We start from the raw sequence: 20,716 nt of genomic DNA, 5'->3' as shown, positions 1-20,716 counted from the left end.
TATTTTATTCTCACAGTAATTTCTTTCCATTTTCAGTGAAGGCAAAAGGAACGGTATCGCACATCACATAGGAGCCTCATAATAATTTGATAACCAATAGCCCTTTTTATCCGATACACATCTTCACAACAAACAGAATGTACCATGTAACAAGCCACAAAAAAAAAAAAAGATTCTTCAAAGACAATGCACAAAATGGGAAGGATAAAAAAAACCACACTCCTCCTCTACAGTTGAAGATTCAAGACCGACGTGATTTTCAGCGAGATAAATATTACTGTTTAAGCTGGCTTGTTTTCTATTCAAAATTCAGATTTTGTATAGCGCTGATGTTTAGAAGGGATATTTTGATAAACATCAATACATGTAAAAGACCGCTCTACTGTTCCCTGCAGTGTGATTTGGCAGCTATGAAAAGAATATAGAAAGACACGATCATCACGTATTTCATTTGACACTTTATTTGTTCCCTTGGTTGATCAGTGTTTTTTTCTGTAATTTTATGCCCTTTTCCCCTCAAACCCTTGAATCTTTTCGGCCCCCTCACAGTGGTTTGGTCAGGCAACCACGCCAATGACGAGGAGCCGAGGGCTCGAGATTGGGCGATCACTTGAAACCCGTCTCCCACTCTTGATGGTTAGATAACCTCGTTATGGTTTGAGACGCTCAATCAATAGTCGCGATATTTCTCCCAACGAAGCCACCACGGTAAGGTAAAATGTCGTATTGGAGTCTTAATCCAACCATCTGATGGCTAAATAGAACCTGAACAGCCAATTGACATGTCATTCATTCCAACTAATAAAACGAAAATCCATGGCTAAAGTGTCTCACCCATATAATAGTGCCGAAAGTCAGCTCTTAGAAACTTATTATCGCTACGAAGACGGACTGGGAGAGCTCGAGATCCGAAGACTACCAAGTGATGTAAAAACAAAAAGGGTCGGAAAAATTAGACATCGGTACTTCGTTTTTAATATCCTATTCACCTTTTCCTTTATCGGGCGAGAGACCGCCTCATGATTTGCAAATAAATTTAATCTTCAAATAACGGTCTGCTCATGCGTATTACCGTTCTATTTTCCCATTTCGAATTTTGCACTTGCATATTCAAATCCAAGCTCTCTGGAATGCAAAACCTCTCAGGGGAAAACTTGTTAGTGGATTAAAGAAGAAGTAAGTTACTGAACTCAATAACGAATAAAGAAAAGAGTACTGAAGCCACTAAACTATAGAGGGTTGTATTAAAATAAAACGAGAGAGTAATGATCTTTTAAGCACTTGGTTGCCACAAAAAATATCATAATATCTCTGTTTGTCGGCCTTCGGCAAGATAGCTGATGTGGTCACCACTGACAAATCGTAAAATTTTTATCAGCTCTCTATTCATGCAACTACCATTACACAGTTGCATATGTCTGGTGAGAAAAACTATCGCAGGATGGCGCCACGGACTGATAATGATCAACTGCTGATCACCCTGTTCTTTCGTACGAACTTACCTGGTTTGACTAAGCTTACGAGACGACACTCACGTTTTCAGGAAATACTGATTTATTCTAAAGAACTTATCAATTCTGTACAATAAGACAAACTCATTTTAAACTAAGCTACATTTCAAATTACAAATCCCTTACCTAGTTCTATCAGTTGTTCGCTGTGAATCTATTTAAGGATTCAGTCTAGAAATGTGTCCGTGCTTGTTAACTAGGAGTTAGTCACGGCGTTTTGAAAAATATATCCTAAAATTTTCAATTTCTTCATTTATAATGGACTGCCATCTTCTTCATCGTCATTCATCTTTGTTCTCTTTGGACTTGTACCCTTAGTTGTTCTTCTTGCTCAAAAAACTAACAACTACGTTTATGTAGAAATTCCTTCTTGAACGAAACTTCACGTCGCGAAGGAAGCTACTATAAAGTGACAGGACAAAATGGCTTTGACGCGTTGAACACTGACATGCCGCAAAACGACTCCTGCTTGAAGTACTCACCAAACTGAGTGCAATCGATGGCTATAGGGGCGAGCCGAATGCGACGTTTATGTTTTCTTCAGTCAGAGCAAGCCATACACAGGCCACTTTAGAAACGGAAAACGCATCAGAAACGATTTCAGGCTTGAACCATTTCATATATTGTGCACCACGTTTGTCACAAGTTAGGGTTTTCCCGATATTTTATTACTCAGTCATCACTTTGAAGATTCTGGTGAACTAAAACATGAATTCCTCACCTTTTTATCATCCATACTGATTGTAAAGGAGCGAATTAATAAATGGTGTAAAATACGGTATCCCAGTAGGAAAAAAGCACTCACTTGATCAGTTGGCTGATTTTTTGCGTTAACTAAATTCCAAAAACAAAAAAAATCCACGTTTCTAGACAGCGCTCTCCGTTTCTACGGTCATGCATGTGCCACCCGCATAATGTTATTGACTTGCAAAGGCGATACGTTTAAGTTTTCGAGGTAGTAATGTACTAGCTTACTCCAGAGGTCAGCATTTCGAAGCAAACATTGCAAACTCTCACAGGCTTGGTCAATTCGTACTTTATGATGGGTATCTGTTTGGACGAACATTTGGCACATAAAAGGCGGCCACAGTGGCGACTGAGGAGAAAACGAACGAAGATATAATGTTAAAGAAAATCAAAGGAACAAATGAGCGAAGTTGACATCCTTTGTCAGACATTCTGATAGGCCAGCAGGTAATGAGTGTTAGGAGAAAAAGTCGTCTTACATGTTTTTACAACCCTAAAATGAAGACAACTTTGTTATTTATTCATCTTTACATATCGCAAAATCTCAACAAGTTCCAACTTTTTACCAGGTAGATACTTAAGCTCAGTGGGTTAAATCACTACTACACCAACAAAAACAGACACACAAATCAGCAATTAAGGAAGGATAGTTTCTACCAAACCGTTATTTAGTGGTTCCTTATTCCAGACTCACCAATGATGTTTTCTAGTTTTGACGGAGAATTTGATTGAACATTCGTGACACACTGGTCCGTCAATCCACTGTGGCTCGGCGTTCAGCATATCTTAAATGTACATCAGTATAAGTTGTCAGAAATGGACGTGCACTTGTGCCGGTGCATTACAGTTAGCGCTCCCTAGACATCACAAATATTGCATTTTCTCAGCTAACTGAGTATGTTTAAGGCCTGCACATAGAAGGTAAAAGTCCCTGTCCACAATCCTTGCGACGAGTCTCTTAAAATGTCACACAGAGGCAATGAAACTTAGTCGCCAATGTGGCACCTGAAACTTAACTTTGAAGCCGTTGAGGAGGACGTGAAAGCGACGATGTCATGTCATGGGATCCGTTCCTTTACTTCAATCAAACTGAAAATTTTTTATTCGAAAGACAACTCGCCGAGAGCAAACTTGATCTTCGCGACCAAATTTTGGGAAAAAAAGGGTTCTTCAAGGTATTAGTCTCAGAAAACAACCACAGTAAGTACAAGTACCAGCCGCACAACTTCCCCTCCCTCATTTGCACTCACCAAGTAACGTATAGAGAAGCTTCTTCGTTGGTACTTGCGCATTAAATATCGATACCCCATGTTTGTTAATGGTTGCCAGGCTTCCACCTGCCCTCAGCAGCTCACGACATAATCGAGCCGCGCCATTGGTGTAAGCAAGAAACAACGCTAGAAATAACAAACACAGAATGTTATGTCAGCTTCACATACTTACCATTGAGTAATTTAGTATTATCAACTGAGTTGATAACGTAAATCAGCCACCGTAAAGAGTTTTGAAGATGACGTTAGTCCTTCGTCAATCACTCTGACAATGGGCAAACGTTGGGAACGTCAGCTTTTAAACTCTTTACGGTGACCAATTTATGTTATCAACTCAGTTGATAACACTAAATTACCCTGTTACATTATTCCACCGATGCAGCACCACAGTTTCTTTAAAAACTTACCCCCTATCTACCTATCATTGAGTCTGACAAAGATTGAATTAATATATTGACTGGTTTGACAGACCTGGTAAGCAAAAGTTTTGGTTTACGAATAATATTGGGCAGAAAAACGGTTCTAATAAAATTCCAAAATGATCTTTACTAAATTTCAGTGGCGTGGAGATCGAGTTGTAAATTCGAATTTTAGAGGTTTTGGTGGAGGGAGGAAAATCAGAGAACGGGTAAAAAAACCCAACAAGGAGTGGTGTGAATCATCAAGAAACTCAAACCACATGTGACCACAGGTTCGGGACTCTCATCGCATCGCGGTGACAGCGGTGGGAGGTGAGTTCTCTGATCACCTGATCACCATCTCTGCTTCCCTTATTGCACGTTCTAAACAACTAACATAGCCAGAAAACTACAAAAAATGTAATCAAACCTTAAAACCAATAATACACCCATCGAGTTACAGACACGTTACACTGATAACTGATGACCCTTACCTATATTTTCATCCGCGTCCAGAGCATTAATGGGATAGTCTGGCATTGATTGGCGGAAAAGCTCAAATATGGCCACTGCGTTATCTTTGGCGTACTGCGCTAAAATGTGCAATGGGTTCTGGCCACTAAATATACACATAAAAAAAACAGGCAAAGAAACAACGAATTAGGACTCATTTTCCCATAAATCGATGACATTATTCGATAGAGAGCATTTCTCCGTACAATTGATTCATTTAAAAGAAGTTAATGATACACACACTTACCGCCGAAACCCGTCGGTTAATAAATTAATTAGTTCACTTTGACCCGTGCTTATTGGTAGTTGCAATTAAAAAGGTTTTCTTTAAAACGACATTCTATTCTGATAGCTTCTGCACATCCCACCTATGAATGCATATCGAGTGAAAATCACCATAGGACACCCAAACAAAGCGGATACTCACCGAGCATTGTAAGCTTCTGCATTGATGGATGACTCAGTGAGTAACACACGTACAGCTTCCACGTGACCACACTGTACTGCTACATGTAAAGCTAGAACATATCAAACAAGTGAACCAGATCGTTAATATATGGAGTTCAAGTTTCCTCCCAAAGTCTTTTGACCAAATTCTACATTTTTGAAGTAAATCACACAATAGTGCAGAGAATTGTTTTAATGTATGGGAAAACAAACGATATTCAACAGCCAATGACAAACGGCAGAATGTGTCGGTGACAGTAACAGTACACAAAGTACCAGTGGGGGAGACTAATTGCAATTCATATAGAGCAGACGAACAAATCCATTTCGGTAAGAGTCATGGCCTTGAAACTTAGTCTCCTAACCAATCGGCCTAGCTACATCCTTCCTTCCACAACAACTGAAATACCGTTAACGTTAGCTATTCATGTGGCTAACACCAGAACAGAACTCTTTTTAATAGTTTTAAAACAGACACAGCCCGATTAGGATCTTTAAAATGAAGATAAAAATAAGGACGATACCATTATTTCCTTTCTCGTCCGTAGCATCTGGATCAACACCGTTTTCTAACAGAACACTGATAATGGAAGCACGGTTATTTGCAGCGGCAATGTGCAATCCTGTTTGACGATGTTTGTCCACATCATTAACTCTGCTACCGGCAAGAAGCTGCGAATTAGAAAAGAAAAAGACGAGGAATCTCAAATCCTACTCTATGAAGTCCTACAAGTAGGTTGGAAGATCTAGTCCCCTGAATGAACGCATAATTTCTTTGTTTATGATTAAAAACAGCTGCATTTTTTGCTGCATAACGAACGATGTATGCCTGCATTCAGTTAAAAAAACTGCATATCAAGGGAGGAAAGGGGAGTTCATTTCGGAACTCATATAAAAATGGAGGCAATCGCCTTTTTGATGTTTTTCTACCCTGATAGACGACAACCAAATGGTTTCGTTAGGCTAGAATTTCGTAGGTTGTAAAACGATGACGCGAATACCGTTAAACTATTCTTTATGAGCAATAAACTACAAAAAGAGCAGCAAACTCCTACCAAGTGTCTAACAATTATTTCCGACCCCGCGCTGACAGCCAAGTGCAACGATGTTCTGTGGGAGGAGTCCTGGATTCTAGAGTTGACATTAGCCGACACACCGATCAGAAACAACACAGTCTCCACGTCGACATTCTGAATGGCTAAGTGCAAGAAGTTGCGTCCCTTGGAGTCGAACTGGAAATATTAACAAACCTTACTTGTAATATGAAGGAGATAACCGTTGTGCTTAAAATCGAAGCTTAAATTAATCTGGTTGCTAACATTCGAATTTTTAAGTCTTTAGGGTTATCTTCTCTTCCAACAGAGGCATATTGAGCTTGATGTAACGAAAAATCCATAAAATTACCGGTAGTGCTTAACATGAAAGGCTGTGGTATTTGCGGGGACATTTAATAACCAAAATCACTCCCAAGCTGTGATTTTCAATTCTCTCTTTCAACCGCGACATAACTCCAGAAATTAAATCGAGAGAACTAGATGTTATATCATCCCAAAATCCTCTAGCTAATAAGCTTGTATCCCTGTCACCTGTTTTCTTTAATAAGGTGTTCATGTCAAAAAACGAACTGATCCTTAAACGTGAACTAAATGTATCGATTGGGATATTGTTAGGATAAGTCAGAAGTTTCTTGCAACTGGGGATTTTTTTATTGGCATTCATGGCTTCTGTGTCGCCTGAAAGACCAGGTATTTGACGTAATGACTGAAATAAATATAAAAACTCAAGAGTTTGCTCTGTAAGTAACTATTTTGTAAATTTTTGCTTGACGTAATGACTGAAAAACATTAAAAAAGATGGTTGCTATAGTTTTTTCCTATGATTTTTAGAAAGCTTTCTAAGACCATGTTTAAGCATTTCTCTCTCACCTGTTCAGCGGCACCTGGTTCTCGTGCCAGTATCGCTCCTGCAGCCTCATGATCACGTGTCCTTAGGGCAACAGCAAATGGCGTTTGTCCTGATCGGTCAGTGACGTTCATATTAAGTTCTGGATGACTGAGCAGTAACCTGGTAACGATGGGATGTTTGCTGGTGATGGCGATATGGATCGGACTGCGACTCTCTGAATCCTATAATAACCAGTCGTATATATTACGTACGTTTATCGCAAGATTTTTCTCTTAAATGAAAAATAAACTATTACCTTGTTCGAGATATATAGAACGTCTTTGTGCAGGAAGTCTTAAGTGTAAAGCTTCACTCTTTAGGTACCAAGAGTGACCAAGAGAGAATGTCTCTTTACCGTATCAACACAATATCGAGTAGACAAGGGACGAAAATAAAGAAATATATCAATTAGGGGATTATCAGTTGATCCAATACCAAATTCTCTGAACTAACATCATAAGAATTGTACGGCAGACAGTAAGCACATGGCTCTTCCTTTTATCTGAACTTACGACTCGTTACGCAGTGTGTGGAAATAATATAGAATAATAATCCGGCGATGCATGGATCTTTCTTTATTTCTGATCAGAGGGGAAGCAGTTATTCTCTCTATTTTACGATGAAACAAAGTAAGAAATTGTACTAAAATAAAACTTAACGCGTCAACAACTATTAATCAGTAAAATAGCGTTTTGGTTTTTTATGTATACTTTTTTCCTCTGTTGCACATACATAAGCTAACCAATTTACAAAAAATACAAAAAAACGGTCCATAATCTTGAGGAGAGAAAAACTGTTTGTCAAGAGCGTGGAATCAAAGCTAAAAAAAAAAATTTCTTCGTCATTTACCTCATTGTAATCATACGATTCCTGTAGAACAAAGTATTTTTTTGGTCCAACAAACCTTGCTATTAACGTTGACTTTATGCTCCACTAATGTTTGTACCACGTTATCCAAACCAGCCTCACAAGCCAAGTGAAGAGGCGACATTCCATCCCAGGCTTCTATACCACCCTCACCGTCAGGACCAGGTCGTCGAGGACTGGAAAATATAAAGTCACTGAGATTAGCAAAGACTTGATGTAAAGAGTTAACTATCACTACCTACACATCCTTCTTTTTTAATTTTAAAATCATATTTCTGCCTAGAAATATATATTAAATCTAAAGATAAATGTCCATTTATCTGAGCAACTGCACACCTAACCCTCTCGTAACCCAACATTAACCTTAACTTAATACCAGTTCAGTTCATAATATCAGGGTCAGGGGAGGGGTAAGTGCGCCGTTGTTCAGAAACTCGCATTGATCGAAATCTTGTTAGAAGCACTTTATTAGAAATACCAAGCAAGTATAGTAAGTGTTATCGATACAATAAGAATCTAGCTGTTGTAAGTACTTGTAGCACCATAGTAAGCCCTGTTGATGTATTGTATGGAAACTCGTTGATTACGTATGAAAAAGGAAAAAGGAAAGGAAAAATTAAAAATCTAATAAGCCCTCTACACCCTAACATCAGTATGGATATTCTCCGAACTGTTCTCTATATATTTCCTTGGGCGCCGACAAGGAGAATTTGTTTAACAATGAAGAGGTTCTTTAGTTGTCGATCATGTTCTTTATACTAATGACCTTAATGTTTGATTTAGGGATGATATTGTAAGGAGAAATTAGACGCTAGTCACTCCAGTGTTATAGAGTTAAGTAAATAATAGAGACGATAATAATAAGTGTATCGTATGTAACGTTCTTGACTGCATAGCTTTTATTTTCAATTTTGCATTCGTGTGGTGACACCATTTTAAAAAGTGATGCTATCATTGTTAGTGTTTGTTTTTTTTTGTTTTTTTTTTTTGGGTGGGGGGTATTGTAATGGTTGCCTTTTTTTTCATTCAATAGTACTAAAGTTATCATCGTTACTCATGATAGTAATTGTTTGAAAACAAGTAAGCATTGCAAATAAAGTAAGATCTGTACAAAAAGAAAAGGAAGAGAAAATCAGTCGCTAGCATCCAACTTCAACCTTAATTATTTACCTGTTGATATCACAGCCGCTTCTAATAAGGAAACATGCGGATGGTTCGTCTCGGTCATCGATGGCACGATGAAGAAGTGATTGGGTACAACCATTACGGCCCAGATTCCAAGCGTCGGTGTCGCAGCCATACAATACCTAGTGGCGCAATCAATGAAGACAGTCAGTTTGCATTGTCTATCAATAAAACTCTCATATTAAAAGAACATGCACAGTCTGCTAAATACAGATAATTTAAACAAAGTTTAGCCGTTGTTTAACAAAACCAAACAATCCCCAATTTAGCTGGACCTTTTATCTGAACATTTATATTACTGAACAGTTTAGAGAGGGCCGAAAGCTAACAAAGGAAAGACATTAAATTAATCAACCCTTATATATAGAAAGCCCGATGAAGCCCACAGATTGTGTAAAACTGTGGTTTGGGTCAGACTTTGTTTAAATAAGCGATCCAGTAAGCTCGAAGGTCTTTGCCACGCGTTGAAAGGCTTTGGAAGGTTCCATTGTACTATTAGAAAGTACTATTAGAGTTCCGTGACGATCTTCAACTATTTATATTGGAACAAAAAACTTAGCGGTCACAAGTAACATAAAGAGATCGTACGCCTTTCCAGCTCCAGTTGTGCTAACCACTTAGTGAGTAAAGAACGACTGGCATAAAGTTGTCTTCAGGAAATCCCTTTCAGCATGAGTATTATACTTACAAGTGTAGACGCGATATCTTGCTGTCCACTCTTAAGCGCCACCCATAGAGGACAATTGTTCTTTTCATCGCAGCTGTTTAAATCAGCACCCTTCTTACATAGAGCGTCTACTACCGGCTGCAAATGGCACTGGATGGCTAACTGAAGAGCTGTCTTATTCTCCTTCGTCCTAAACACAGCAAGACAATAAGTGAAAAGCTAAAGGTAATCGAATTGAGCAGATGATACAAGGAGGTAATAATATGCATGAAAAAATTACACGCGTCTAATTGGAAACGAGTGCATTTTTCATGTAACACAAGTGCAAATTACAAATGGCGCGTGCGCGTTGCCAAAAGTTCGTCCGTCTTAACTCCCTGTACTGCGTTTTCATGTATATTATTAACAGGTAACAACATGAATTCTCGTGCAATTTGCTGTAAATAAGCACTTGTAAATTTTTCAAAGACTACAAATTGCACTCGCCCTACAGGCTTGTGCAATTTGTTGTCTTTGAGAAATTCACTCTTGCTTATTAACACCAATTTGCACTTGAAACCATGTTGTTAACTATACTTAATTCACTAAAAGTTAATAGGCAAATTAGTAGAAGCATGTTCCTATTCATGGAATAATGGAATTAATGTCCACTTCGAGATGCATGTCATTATACTGCTCGGAGTAGCTACTATTATTTCGGTTTCACCGAAAGGTTTTTCAATGGGGTGCACAAGCTGTATCATAAATCGATTTAACTGAAAAGGTTTACCGATCAAAACACGCTGTAATTTTACCAATATGCATATAAGTAACGTTGACAGTCACGGGGGTGTAAGTTACCCAGCTTGTCATGTCACGCCATTATACAGTGTGTCGTAGTGGGACATTCATGTGCAAAGTCTATCAGAGCAAAACAAGTTATCTTACTTGTTATTAATGTCAGCCCCGTGCTCTAATAGAAACAAAGCACTAGCGTTATCTCCCTTCCTCACAGCCTTATGCAGCAGAGTCAGACCTTTGGTGGTCTGGACCTCAATACTGGCACCAGCCTCCAGCAGCCTACTGGCTACCGACATCTGACCTGTACACAGAGCTAACTCCAGGGGAGTCTGATCCTCACTGTCTGACAAGTTAAAATCCGGTACAATGGGAAGACGGCCACCTCTGCCTAAACTGCCTGCAACGCGCGAAGATGAATAAAGTTGGTCCGTTAAAAGAGATTTATGGGCGAAAACTTAAGCCATAAGGTAACCTTTTCGATCTCTTCAAAGTTTCCACGAAAGAAACATGTCACGTCAAAAAGTGTTGCCGTAGTAATTGACAAAGGCAAATAAAAGACGATTGCAAGTAAATGAACGACAGTACACTGACGACTTCGGCGCTCGTCTGCCGTAGTTTAGCGAACTGAGCCCCTTGCATAGCAAGTCAGAGAACACACCAGTTGCACTCCAATGAAAAGATAACTCAGTTGCTCTCTTTCTAAGGAACTAATGAGATGGCCGAGAGGAAGATTATAGGATATTGATCCACACTCAAGATCTTCAACGTTGGGGATTTCCGTAAATTCAGATAAATCAGAAAATGGCTCACGCTTAACCTCTTCCCGCTCCTCTATAAAAATTTTCTTTCACTAAAACTTAACAACAACCAACCTTGAAAGTCAAGAAAACAATTTACAACATCTTCATGTTTTTCAGCCACAGCAACGTGTAATGGAGTCCTTCCGTGACAGTCTATTATGACAGCTTGCAGGTAAGGATCCTGGTACAACTGGAAGTCATCTACCAGCTTGTCGATCATTTCTTCTGTTGGAGTCTGAGCTGCGTTAGAGTCAGCGGCTGCTACGTCTGTGCTGGCTGCACTAGTAGAGGGATCTGGTACCGGGGTAGTTTCTGACAAAATAAAGTATTAAACAAGATGAAAAATAAGTAAGCCCGTTAAATGAGCACAAGACAAGCACAGCACAAGAGTGAAGAGTTTGTGAAGGAGGAGATTATTCTTCACTTTATAATACTGAAGTTTGTGTATTATAAATTGTGTAACTAAATTCAACTAAATGGTTAAGAATATATGAAGGTCATATATTAATGTCAGCCCCGTGCTCTAATAGAAACAAAGCACTAGCGTTATCTCCCTTCCTCACAGCCTTATGCAGCAGAGTCAGACCTTTGGTGGTCTGGACCTCAATACTGGCACCAGCCTCCAGCAGCCTACTGGCTACCGACATCTGACCTGTACACAGAGCTAACTCCAGGGGAGTCTGATCCTCACTGTCTGACAAGTTAAAATCCGGTTAACCGGATTAAATTTGACTAAATTTGTATCAAAAAGGTTCTATTAGACACAACAAGAGGAATTATCATTGAGACAGACAGTGAAATATATCAAATTCAGCCGTAGGAAGTAAAAGATATTTCTTTATAAACCGGAGCTGCCGATGGAAATCAAGTAGTTGTACGCTCAGATACTGAGCTGCATAAGCCGAGAAAATCTACGCGAACGCGAGAGCGAAAAGTCTTCCGCTCCACACTGTTATCAACTGCAAAAGACGACCTGCTTGTCGTACCTTCAGGAGGCTCCTCAAAAGGATTACCACCGTAAGACAGGGCGGAGGCAGCCGCTGATGCGGCTCTGATATCGTCCAGAAAAGGATTGGTTGCATCCTCAGATCCGAATGAGAACTGATCGCTTTCATCAAAAGGATTTGTGCTGTGTCCCAGATCCTGCTCGAAAGAGTTCAACTTGTTTGCCGATATGGAAGGTACAGCTGGTACAGATTTTAATTGTGATGATGGTAGCTTTTGTGATTTCTTCTGCCGCTCAGCTTCCTTCGCTTTCTCGAGAGCTTTCGCTGTTTCCATTTCCACAAATTTCTCTCTGGCCTTTTGTCTGGCTTGTTTTTTAGCTGTCTCTCTCGCTCGAGCTCTTTCTGTAGCTTTGACTTTCATTTCTTCCGTTTCTGTGGTTTGAGCGTTTGGGTTCGCTCCGCTATAGAAAAAATTAAAAGTTTCATGGTTGTTTTGAAGAGATTGAATTGTGATGTGAACAGAGCTGGCGATTGTCCGTGATTTCTTATTCACACGTTCTAAGGTTTGTGTTTTAAAAATAGAAGTGACACATGATTACCAAACACACCGGGATACTGTCTGTATATCAGGTTATTCGTGTGGCTTTCACTCACTCAAGCTCCTAACAGCTAATAGTATTTTCTTCCAATTTATGAGATTGATTGGGGTTGGTCAGTGTTATCCAGTGTTATGCTGGATAATGTAAGTATCTGCACGGATTATCATATATAGTTTGAAAAGACGATCAGATATCTGCCGGCGCATAAAAATACGCTGTTTGAACAAAACTACGGTAAACACTTAGACACAGGAGAAAAAAAAAGCCAAATCAGCACACAAAACACAGGAAAGGATTTGACCTGCTGGAATGACCAGCTAATGGAAACAAGAGATGAGTGTCAAGCCTTGAGAAATGATGCCAACAGCTCGGCGTTTAAGCCTAATAACATTCAACAGTAAATATATGCGTTAAACGAAAAAGTCGCAGGAAGCAGCCACTGCGAGATTAAAGGTCACCCCGTCTCTTACAGCGCCGTAATTCACCAAAGTTTTAACAAGTGCTCAGTGCAACAACTAATAATTCGTTTCACTTACTTGTTAAGAAGTTCAGACACGAGTTTGGCCAAGCCCTTCCTTGCCGCGACGTGAAGAGGCATCTCGCCATGTTTGTTGGTGTGGTTTGCTTGAGCTCCGTGCGACGCTAAAAACAAACCAGCCTCTTCACGGCCAGAAGCAGCCGCCATATGAAGTAATGAGTCGCCTTAAAAACCAATCAAACAAAATAACTCAATGAGTATACCGCAAAGTCCTGCTGGAGACTAATAGACACCGGAAGTTTGAGATATCCGAGGTACAATAACAATCAGTAGGGAGACGAAAAATAAGCGGGCAAGCCAGAGTGAGAAAGAGCAAGAAGGGAGGGGTGCGGGGATGACAAAGTCATTCAAGAAGAAGATTACTTTGTTCATAACAATCGCACAAGGAGGAAGAAGAAAAATGGACTGCATTCGACCCTAAAATATAAACCTAAATAAATTTTTCCTTGAACTCACAGTTCTGTCTGATTTGGGTACGAGCCTGACGATTTTAGTCACGAACACTTTGGTAGAGGTAGTGTTCTGCATGTTAACCTTGCTTGCGTACGAAAACTGCGCGTTGCCATAACAATCAAATCTGGATTGATGCAAACTGTGCCATGAGCAACTAGGATCACAAATCAGTCAACAATCTTCTTCTTTACCATCAGTTACTCGAAGGAAAAAAAGCAACCACGTTGTATGACCCAAATAATTTACATTTTATTCAAGTCGTGGGCGTCACCAAAGTTTCCCGCATTGGAGAGCAAAAATCCTTTATTTTTAACACCACAAGGTGTTTGCCGTGAAATATTCCGGTATCAAGAAGGCAGCTCACCTGTAATATTGTTGATGGCATCTGCACTAGCTCCATGTTTTACAAGCTTAGCTGCCAAACTGTCTTCGTCCATTGGATCCACTTGCGTGTCACGTGACAATGCCAGCCACAATGGGACACGCCCTTCATTGTCACGCAGCTCCAGATTGAGTCTACCAATCAGAACAGACACAGAAACGCCAATTAACCAATGGGGAAATTGTAGAAAACGCATGAGCAGGAAATGTTTGAACTGGTGGACATGGATTTGCATTTGAGAGAACATGTGGCTAAAAAGGAGAACTACTTCTCTCGTTCGCTGTGTAATCAGATCCTTGGAAAATTCTGCATAGCACTGGGTTATAAGGGAGAAGAAAACCTGAAAAATTACATTTACGGGGACATACCAATCATGAAAACAATAGTTGAAAAGGCTTCGAGTCATTCCGAAACGCAACCGCTCATTTCACAAACACATGTTATTTTTCACCCACAAATCTATCATCAAACGTTGACTGCCTGGTCCTCGCTTGCTTTGTGATGTTAACGGTTGAATTTCTTTTTCCCAAAGTGAGTGCACTTATGAAAAAGTCCCGACCCCTGATGTTAAACTATTTTAAACTGTATATAGAACAGTAGAAGCTGTGGCTTTGTTTAGCCTTTCCCTCCTAAGATCTTGAAGCTCGTTTTCCTAGCGGACGGTCATGAGTTTCTTAGTTGACTCCTCCTGAGGATATGTCACATATACAAGACATACCCTATTGGAAAGTTTTCCAATCCTCACTACCTTTCTGCTTAACAGTGCATAAAAATCAAAGGAAGATCGACTCAGAATAAATATTAAATTAAAAATTAGTTGATTACTGGAAGCACGTGTAATTTCCACGCATAACACGCGCTTGACGCGCGTGGGGGTTCTGCAGCATAAGGAAGAAAGAGGTCTACATACTTGGCCTTTTGAAGTAGAATGCTAAGAACAGCATCATTCTGAGCCTCTATAGCTCTGTGTAGTGAAGTCCTGAAATGTAAATAGACCTAAAGATCAGTCAATGATATAGAAACCAAATACCAGTGATGGAAAAAAAAAAAACTAGAATGTACAACTGGGCTTCGGGACAAACCTGCACCAATCCACACTCCCCTCTGACAAACCTCTTAGAAGAGATTTTCAAACAAACCAAATTCACGTTTTTCAAGAAATCCTTTAATTAGATTTTGTTCTAAAGTTGATTTGAATATGTATGCTTACAAAAGAACGTGCTTGTAACAGAAATGTTGTTCACCAACCTTCCTGCACTGTCCTGGGCATCAACATTTGCAGAATTCTCCAAAAGCAAGGATGCAATCCTTGCCATTCCCTGAGCTGATGTCATTGATGTTGAATTGGTTGCTCCTACAGGAGTTGAAGAAGCTGACCAAGGTCTGAAGTACAACCACAACAAGTACAATGAAAAAACATGAACTTTTTCCTACTACTATATGTCAAATTATGCCTCAGTTTAATTCAAGTTTTCACTAACATGTTCAGCAACAGGAAGAGGACCTCTCCCACTTCTTAATGTTCCATTCCTATCTTACATTCTATTCCCACATGATGGCAACATTGCCAGAATGTCTGTAAACAGGATTTCTCATCCTGGCCACAATCCACAAGCTTTTAACTGACACCAATTAGTATTTTGTTCATTGCAATTCTCAAGAAAAAAGTGAAATGTTCCCTTACTTGTAAGAAGCAGTCAGATGTAATGGGGTCACATGTTCACTGTGTGTTGCAGCACTGACTCTTGCTCCATTCTTGATCAAAAACGTTGCAGAAAATTCATCACCTTGGTTTATGGCCTTGTGTAACAAACACTGCCCATCAATATCTGCCATGTTCACATCACAGCCATGACCAACAAGAGTCCTAGCAATGCTTTCCTGTTTCTCTGTGAGTGCAATGTGAAGAGGAACTTGACCACTAGACGGTTCCAGCTCATTCAGTTTACCAGGTAACTACAAAATCCACAAAATATTGAATGAATTATGCACCATGTTAGTGCAGTGTGTATGCAGATAACTTCTAGAGGATGGAGAAAACCTGAAGTTAGCAAGACAGATTCTGATTAAAGGGGTCAAGAGAGTAAGCCCAAAAGGGCTCTGTCTCTGATGCATTCTTGCACAAGTCACCAAAGTCTTGTGTTACTTCTCAGGAGTATAAATGGGCACCAATATGTTGAGAGGGAAACCAGGCTGCTGGGGAATACCACCTTATCAATTAAGGCTTTCCACATATTAAACAATAAAATTAGAAAAAATTTAGGAGCTGGCAAGTTCTTGTGAGCTTGCCACCAAGGGGTCACAACAGTGAAAATATTTGGGTCTGCTGCTGATACATCTTCAAGAATTTTGAGAAAACTGTTCTGATGTGAATTTTCATGGATTTCATAGTCCATCTTTAGCCTAAAAAAATTGCAAGACATATGGGAAATGCACCTCAAGAACATATTAATCTGCCCTGCTTCTTTTCTTACCTGAACTGCTAATTTTTTTTTCTAACATACTGATTACCTGTGGGTTAAACTCAATCAGGAACAGAAAGACAACATCTTCCCTGTGATGCCTTACTGCCAGGTGAAGAGGAAAGCCCGACTTTGACTTGAACATTTCATACAATAATGGTGCACTCATGCTGCTGAAATCCTCTGTCTTAAGGTCATGCTGAAATTACAACAAAACAAATAGACCATTTGTAAAGTCACTTACTCTCCTGACAATGTTTAAGAAGTGCAAATGTTTAAGAAAACCAACCCAGTGATTAGAGATAATTTCTGCACAATACTTCTGCAATTCTTTAGCACCAATATCTTCAGCAGTCTGGTAAAACTTTATACAGTTTGAAACTGACACTGAAGACATTAACATTTTCTCGCACCTGGCAAGAAGAGAAAACAAAAAATGTCAGTAAATAAACTGCATTGGAGTTTGGACACCTTGTTACTGGCTTTCAAAAAGGATTTTTGTATAAAATTGCTTTACTAGGACAAGCCACACTTGACCTTCACTTTATGCAGGAAGAAAGTGACAGGGAAAATGAGTTTACTTCTTACAAAAGAGAGAGTACAAGTAAGTAATGATGAAGAAGAGTCATTTTGATTTACTAACAGCTTTCTCCTTAAAATGTAATACCATCTTGATTAAAAATGAAACACTATAAAAGTGAAAACTGTTACTGAAATGATACTAAATCATGTTCCCAATGAAATGAAATTTAAAAATTAACCCTTATATTCTCCAACCCAAAAATTATAAATATCTCTCTTGAGTGTAACAATTTCTAGTGTCAAGGGTATCCCTTTAAATAACTTAACAAAAATTAACCTTTTCAACTGACTTATATTTACGGTTCAGCTACATTGTAGAAAATTATCAGATCATTTCTTTTTCCATCTACCAGTACCTTTCCTTTAATTCTTTAAGTCTATACTTTGTTGCTGCTTTAACCAGCTCAATGAGAAATGCTTCATCATGGGGGATTTCTGCCTTATCAGTGTACACCCATTTCATTAATGTCAAACCAACTGCTGAGCTGATATCTGAAATCGTAATCAATAAATAAACATATAACTTGCATAGATGAAGTAATAAATACAAAAAGTTTAATATAAAATTTTCCCCAGAAGAATTTGTTTAAAGAGTTTTATTTCTAAACCTATTTACCCCCAAGATCCAAACTTCAATTCTCTAAACTGACTGGTATTCATTTCTCACAATATTAGCCATGAAAATTTGTTTTATAATCAAAATGGCATTCTCGTTTGATAATTTTCTCCTTTCTCTGGTCCATGATGGTAAAAATTGACTTGAAATTGGAAGGAGAAATTCCTCTTTGGTCAATTTTGGGAGTGAAAGAGTTAACCCTTGAACTCCCTTAATATCTTCACATTATCTAGCAAGTAGGTTGTGAGAATACCCAAACTTATCAGGATCCTTGCATTATCTAACAAATAGGTTATGAGAATACTCAAACTTATCAGGATCCTTGCATTATATCTGGCAAATAGGTTATGAGAATACTCAAACTTATCAGGATCCTCACATTGTATCTGGCAAATAGGTTATGAGAATATTCCAACTTATCAGGCAGAAGTTGTTATCTTGCTCTATCACCAAATTCATATGGCTAATTTACAAGGAAATTAAAACCAAGATCTTGGGAGTTAAAGGGTTCCAAACAGTGACTCTACTTAGGATCTGTTGTGCTCAAGTACTACTCATCATTTACCCTTTTTCACAATCTATTTTCTTCCCAAACAACGACATAATCCTGTCTTTGATTTTTTTTTGTACTAAGTACTTGGAAATTGACTCATGGTATACCCAATTAGATTTGATATTGGACTGGTCATAAATACTTTCTGTGCCAAGCAAAATGCTACAGACTCTCACTGTTTGTTTTAATAGCATCGGTTGATACCAGTAAAATGTGTCAGTGTGACATAAATGCAAGGGGCAGGGGCTTAACTGTTACCAGCTAGCATTCTGTCCAAGAAAAAAAACAATACTTTCATTCATTAAAGTTAAAAAAAATAATAAATTGGCAAAAAATATAGCAATGCATTCAAAGTAATATCCTCTGATCAAAGCCCATCCTTAAGGATACAACAGAGAGATGTCTGGAGTTTTAGAAAAAAGCACTCCATGATTAAGTTACCTGCTAATTCAAGTTGATTAATTTCATTCAGATCTCTGTTGCTCCAGTGATCCCCACGTGCTGCTAATACAAACTTGTGGGCTTTTATCTTCTGATCCGCAAAACACACTGTTATATCACTGTTTGCAAATAGTAAAATAACATTCATTTCTAACTAGTTTACATCATGACTTAGTGTAAACCCAACTTTTACAACCCTGGGAGCCCAGGGATAGTGAAAAATGTTTTGGATAGGAGAGTTCAAAGGTAAATTCCCAATGTTGCAGTCTAAGTTCAGCTAAAAGAATATTCACAAAATGCTGCACTCAAATGACAAGGTTCCAGTGTGGAGAGAAATCATGCAAGCACACAGGTAATGGCTGACAAAATTTGTTATGTCCAGTTGCTGTTATAGGAAGGGGAGGTGGGGTGAGACACTGGAAACAGTATACACTCACAGAATCTCTCTTTGCCTTCAGCATATCGACAAGAACAAGCACATTCTTAGAACAAGTAAACATTCAAAGTATGTCATACAACAGCAGTAGCTTATTATTGGGCTTTTAAAGCTCATTCTTTCAGAACCAATTAACACCTGTTCTGGTTGAATGGAAGTAAAGACCATAGGCCATACCTGTACAAGTCTTTATCAAATAGTTCTGCAACAGTTTTCAACAGCCTGCTAACAAATGTGTTCTCATGTTCTCCACTCTGTCCTGAAGTGGCTACTGCTACACTGTACTTCTGCTCCAGCTCAATATGTTTGTTTTGAAGCTTGACATACTCTTGACGTAACAAGCTCAGGTGCCTTTCCAGCTTGGCAACCTGACCTGTACTCAATTAAAACACAGAATAATTGATCAAATTTTAAAGAGTAAAAGGAAGAAGGCAAAAAAATGCCATAAAAAAAAGAGGAAGTATATAAGTTCACATTTAGGCAAAATGAAAGGGTCAGCTTAAAATCTATTTTCTCAAACCATACTTAACTATGCTTTCTTTTTCTCGAATAGTTGTATTCATCATCATAAACTCACAAACCAAAAGGAGGAGAGGTCGCTCTTTCGTATTTCAATATTAGTTTTAATAGTTTGCAGCCAAAATGAGTGGTTAATTAAAGTATTTAAACAAGAAGGCAACGTTTCACCCTGGATAATTGATTTTCTCAGTTACTCAAAAGCAATTGAAAATAGAAGATGAAACAGAACACAAGATCATCACCCCTACACTAAAGAAAATTAATTCCTATTCGTAAGTATAGGTCCAGTTGCAAATGCAATGCACAATCACCGGTTAAAACTGATAAACATGACTAGTCCCAGTCTCGATTTCTTCAACTGTTTCGCTCAAAAAATACAATGTTTTCTTTATCTATGACGCTTACTGAAATGTAACGAGCGGGAAGGACTGGTAATCGATCGACATATATCAAATCAGAGAAAACGAACTATGCCAAAGCACGTTGAATGACATGGCATTGTTTTCTCCAGTGTTCCGGTTATTCAGTGCTTTAAATTATACTTTGAGAACTAGAATATTTATCCAAACTTATTTTAATACAAATGATTATAAAGCTGCGCAAAAGATACAAATGTAGACCAAACTCCATATGAATTTCAACTCACCTTCCTCCGCCATCTTGAGCTATATTAGCATTAACCCTGGCCCATTGGTTTTGACGAAGATGATTACTAGCGGGGTGGGGTGGTGTCGGAACTAAAGCTATTGGATGTTTGAATTAGGAGTGCAGTGTAAGCAGGGTAAAGATCACTTTAAAAGTATTCAGTTGTATTCCCTACAGCATCTGTTATTTATTATTATTTTGTAATAAATATGAATAAGAAACATTTTGAAATTTTACCACCACTTATAATACTTGTTCACTAGACTGGGGGAGGGAAGAAAAAGAGCATATGGAAAACTTCAGCTTTAAACTCCTAACTCTTTCCCCTTGCATCAACTGCTCTCCCACTTAGTATTTATACAATGATAAAAGACTGTGCCTGTTAAATCACAGTAACCCCACCCTTAAACATA

The 20,716-nt window shown here is 38.7% G+C and overlaps 1 protein-coding gene across 1 annotated transcript; it reads right to left on the bottom strand.

The window, feature by feature from the left end:
• Positions 1–1,536: 1,536 nt before the first annotated feature.
• Positions 1,537–20,401, bottom strand: LOC113685769 (ankyrin repeat and FYVE domain-containing protein 1). The gene is made up of 25 exons (XM_027203316.2): positions 20,305–20,401; positions 19,317–19,512; positions 18,704–18,822; positions 17,450–17,585; positions 16,801–16,924; positions 16,561–16,710; positions 15,734–16,005; positions 15,298–15,432; positions 14,960–15,028; positions 14,032–14,183; positions 13,213–13,378; positions 12,117–12,538; positions 11,203–11,442; positions 10,478–10,727; positions 9,572–9,740; positions 8,869–9,005; positions 7,736–7,874; positions 6,813–7,013; positions 5,943–6,119; positions 5,412–5,559; positions 4,868–4,958; positions 4,422–4,546; positions 3,509–3,655; positions 2,953–3,043; positions 1,537–2,607 (listed from the first exon to the last, which is right to left on the bottom strand). The coding sequence occupies exons 1-25, from the start codon at positions 20,315–20,317 to the stop codon at positions 2,478–2,480; spliced, it is 3,999 nt and encodes a 1,332-aa protein (XP_027059117.2). The 5' UTR covers positions 20,318–20,401; the 3' UTR covers positions 1,537–2,477.
• Positions 20,402–20,716: the final 315 nt, after the last annotated feature.

Source organism: Pocillopora damicornis, chromosome 12, assembly GCF_964200805.1.
Source record: "Pocillopora damicornis chromosome 12, jaPocDami1.2, whole genome shotgun sequence".
Lineage (NCBI taxonomy): Eukaryota > Metazoa > Cnidaria > Anthozoa > Scleractinia > Pocilloporidae > Pocillopora > Pocillopora damicornis.
This window is presented reverse-complemented; position numbering and strand designations above follow the sequence as displayed.

Excerpts from the sequence above, each read along its gene's own strand:
- LOC113685769 (XM_027203316.2), bottom strand. Across the intron at positions 18,823-19,316 it reads TTTGATAAAGACTTGTACAG|TGATATAACAGTGTGTTTTG; the intron begins GTATGGCCTATG and ends ATTTGCAAACAG. Across the intron at positions 9,006-9,571 it reads AAGATATCGCGTCTACACTT|GTATTGTATGGCTGCGACAC; the intron begins GTAAGTATAATA and ends TTGCGCCACTAG.